Genomic DNA, 2,902 nt, shown 5'->3' with positions numbered 1-2,902 from the left:
AATTAAGAAACAGAAATATGTGAAAAATACGAGATAATATTCCTATGATAAATGACTAATAAGATGCTTGTGTCATCCTATTGATCCATCGTGAGGAGGTCACTAATTGGCTCACAATCACAAGCGACATGTGAACGCACCATTAACCAAGAATCGACTTAAATGGTCTAGATTTGAGCTGGAAGTCCATCCATTCATAGTCCTGAACTTCAGCTAAATTACCTTTATAGCATTGCATTGATGGAACAATAACTCATGGAATTTGTCCTTGAAGAAATTGAGTTTGAGGAGAGTGGCCGATATATTTTATGTCTTTAGAATAGTTTTCTGTGTGATATCACTGGTTTCTAATGGAGTTGAGGCTTTAATAGAGGTCAACTCTTAGGAGAGAGATAGAGTGTGTGTGTGTGTGTGTGAGTGTGTGTGTGTGTGTGTGTGTGTGTGTGTGTGTGTGTGTGTGTGTGTGGATGTGCGCGCGCGCGTGCATGTGTGCGCATACATGTGTTTGGTACACGTGCGTGTGTGTGTCAACTCTGGGGGGAGAGTGAGTGTGTGTGTGTGTGTGTGTGTGTGTGTGTGTGTGCCCTGACCTTGGAGACTCTGAAGCAGAAGGCGGTGGAGGAGGTATCAGACCTCTCCCGGTCCTGCAGAACCACTCCCCGGTCCTCAGTCAGCGCCAGGTAGTGACCCGTGGTCAGGTGGCGAAGGCGGAAAGGCTGCCCCCAGCGAATGTGACTCCCGCTCCAGCTGCCAGGGTCACACACACACACACACACACACACACACACACACACACACACAGGAGTTTAACAACAACTTGGCTCTGTCATCGAAGCCTAATGTCTTCTAATTAGATCATGCCCACATGATGAACTAGCTGCTAGCTGTTAATTAGCTGACATGCCATATGCATACAAAATCACAAAATAGCTGGAAACATTTCACTAATGATGTACTTAATATCTATTCGTATTAACAGGACATGCCCTGTTGTTCAAGATCAAAACAAAATAGGGTCATAATAGCAGATAAAAGATGGTCGACAAATTAAACTTGTGAAAGAGTTGGGGATGTCTAACTCGAAAGATTATATCCTTGGGAACATCTACAAAGCTTTCTGAGACATCAAAGAGAGATAGAGCAGCAAGGAGAGAGAGAGAGAGAATGTGTGTAAGAGAGAGAGAGAGAGAGAGAGGGAGAGAGAGAGAGAGGGAGAGAGAGAGGGAGAGAGAGAGAGAGAGAAGCTCTGATGTAGAGCAGCAAAGAGAGAGAGAGAGAGAGAATGTGTGAGAGAGAGAGAGAGAGAGAGAGAGAGAGAGAGAGAATGTGTGAGAGAGAGAGGGAGAGAGAGAGAGAAACTCTGATGTCTCAAGTCGTGGTCTCAGAGGGAGAGGGGTGGAGAGAGAGAGAGAGAGAAAGAGAGAGAGAGAGAGAGAGAGAGAGAAGCTCTAATGTCTCATGTCGTGGTCTCAGAGGGACAGGGGGAGAGAGAGAGAGAGAGAGATGAAAGAGAGGGAGAGAGAGTGAGAGAGAGAGAGAGAGAGCTGGTGTGTGAGAGAGAGAGGGGGGGAGAGAGAGAGAGTGAGAGAGAGTGAGAGAGGGGGGAAGAGAGAGAGAGAGAAAAGCTCTGATGTCTCCTGTCGTAGTCTCAGAGGGAGAGGGGGGGGCAGAGAGAGAGAGAGAGAGAGAGAGAGAGATGAAAGAGAGGGTTGGGAGCTGAACTCACCTGATTCTGAGGGGCTCCAGCCTCCAGAGAGACCTAGCCTTGGCGCCTGCTTTACCCGTCTCGTAGTTGACTATCCTGGGGGGGGGAGACGAGAGGAGCGCTCATATAAGTCCTGTTCAATGTTTCAACTGCTCCCAAGGTCACCCTCTCATGACTTGGCAGCACAGTGTCTCAGCCTGCTCCATTCCACTGTGTCACAGTGACATTAGCCCAACGGATGGAAGACTCATCCCTGCAGCTGAACCTTATTACCCTGCCACCACGGATGAGGACATCCTCCACTGGGGACACACGCGCCTAAACAACCCACAGCAACACTGTCTATCAGTGATACGGATGACTGGCTCCACAGATAAAAGACATCTTTCATCCTCCTTGAAGACAGTTTGGGGTATATTTGACGTAGGGTCTTCTAACAGACAGTCTCCTCTGTAACATTTCAAGGACGGTGACTAAAAGCGAAGCTGAAACCAATAACCAGTTTTTACTCTGGCCAATTTTTGACACCCCCCCCCCCCCCCATGCTAAAAATAGACTGTGTGTGTGTGTGTGTGTGTGTGTGTGTGTGTGTGTGTGTGTGTGTGTGTGTGTGTGTGTGTGTGTGTGTGTGTGTGTGTGTGTGTGTGTGTGTGTGAAAATAGACTGTGTGTGTGTGTGTGTGTGTGTATGTGTGTGTGTGACTGTGAGGAAAACCAAAGGTCTGCGCCGCCTGGCCGTGTTTCTATGGGTTACTACAGCGGAGGCTGCCTCGACCCACTTCAGGCCCCGTGTGCCATTTTCCTCAGCTGCCCGCTCTCTCCGCCTGACAGGGATAGTGCTGCACGTCTATAGATAGATAGCAGGGCAGCCATGTTTCCCGGCTCCTCTGAGACTGTCGCGTCTTACCGCGATAGTAACACCGCCCAGTTGGGCCCACGGGGAAGTAGAAACAGAGTTGCCTGAGTGGGAGTTACGAGGGAGCCAGCAAGCAAGTCTGTTTGGTCTCGTTTCATTTGAAAGGCCCGCATCCGTCACGTTGACGTTTTCTAGCTGATATATGACATCCTGGTGCTGCACAATGTTGTTGCCATTTACAGTAGGTCAAAGAATGAGTATTTTGGGCGAGACATTCTATCTTCTTCGCTCCCCCTAAAACGGTTCCTCATGTGCTGTGACGTATGACATTTCATTCAGCAG

At 48.6% G+C, this 2,902-nt stretch overlaps 1 protein-coding gene across 1 annotated transcript in view; it reads right to left on the bottom strand.

Annotated features, from left to right (window-relative positions):
• LOC310814160 (ryanodine receptor 3) overlaps positions 1-2,902 on the bottom strand; it is a gene marked incomplete at both ends in the record, with an annotated part of 112,956 nt that overhangs the window by 75,697 nt on the left and 34,357 nt on the right. The window contains 2 exons of the mRNA XM_083683460.1: positions 591-747; positions 1,727-1,801. Coding sequence (XP_083539586.1) covers positions 591-747; positions 1,727-1,801 — 232 coding nt within the window. The remainder of the gene's footprint in view (positions 1-590; positions 748-1,726; positions 1,802-2,902) is intronic.

Source organism: Argentina silus (genome assembly GCF_951799395.1).
Source record: "Argentina silus genome assembly, chromosome: 13".
NCBI classification, from domain to species: Eukaryota; Metazoa; Chordata; class Actinopteri; order Argentiniformes; family Argentinidae; genus Argentina; species Argentina silus.
The sequence above is the reverse complement of the archived record's forward strand: the minus strand, read 5'-3'. Positions and strand labels throughout refer to the sequence as shown.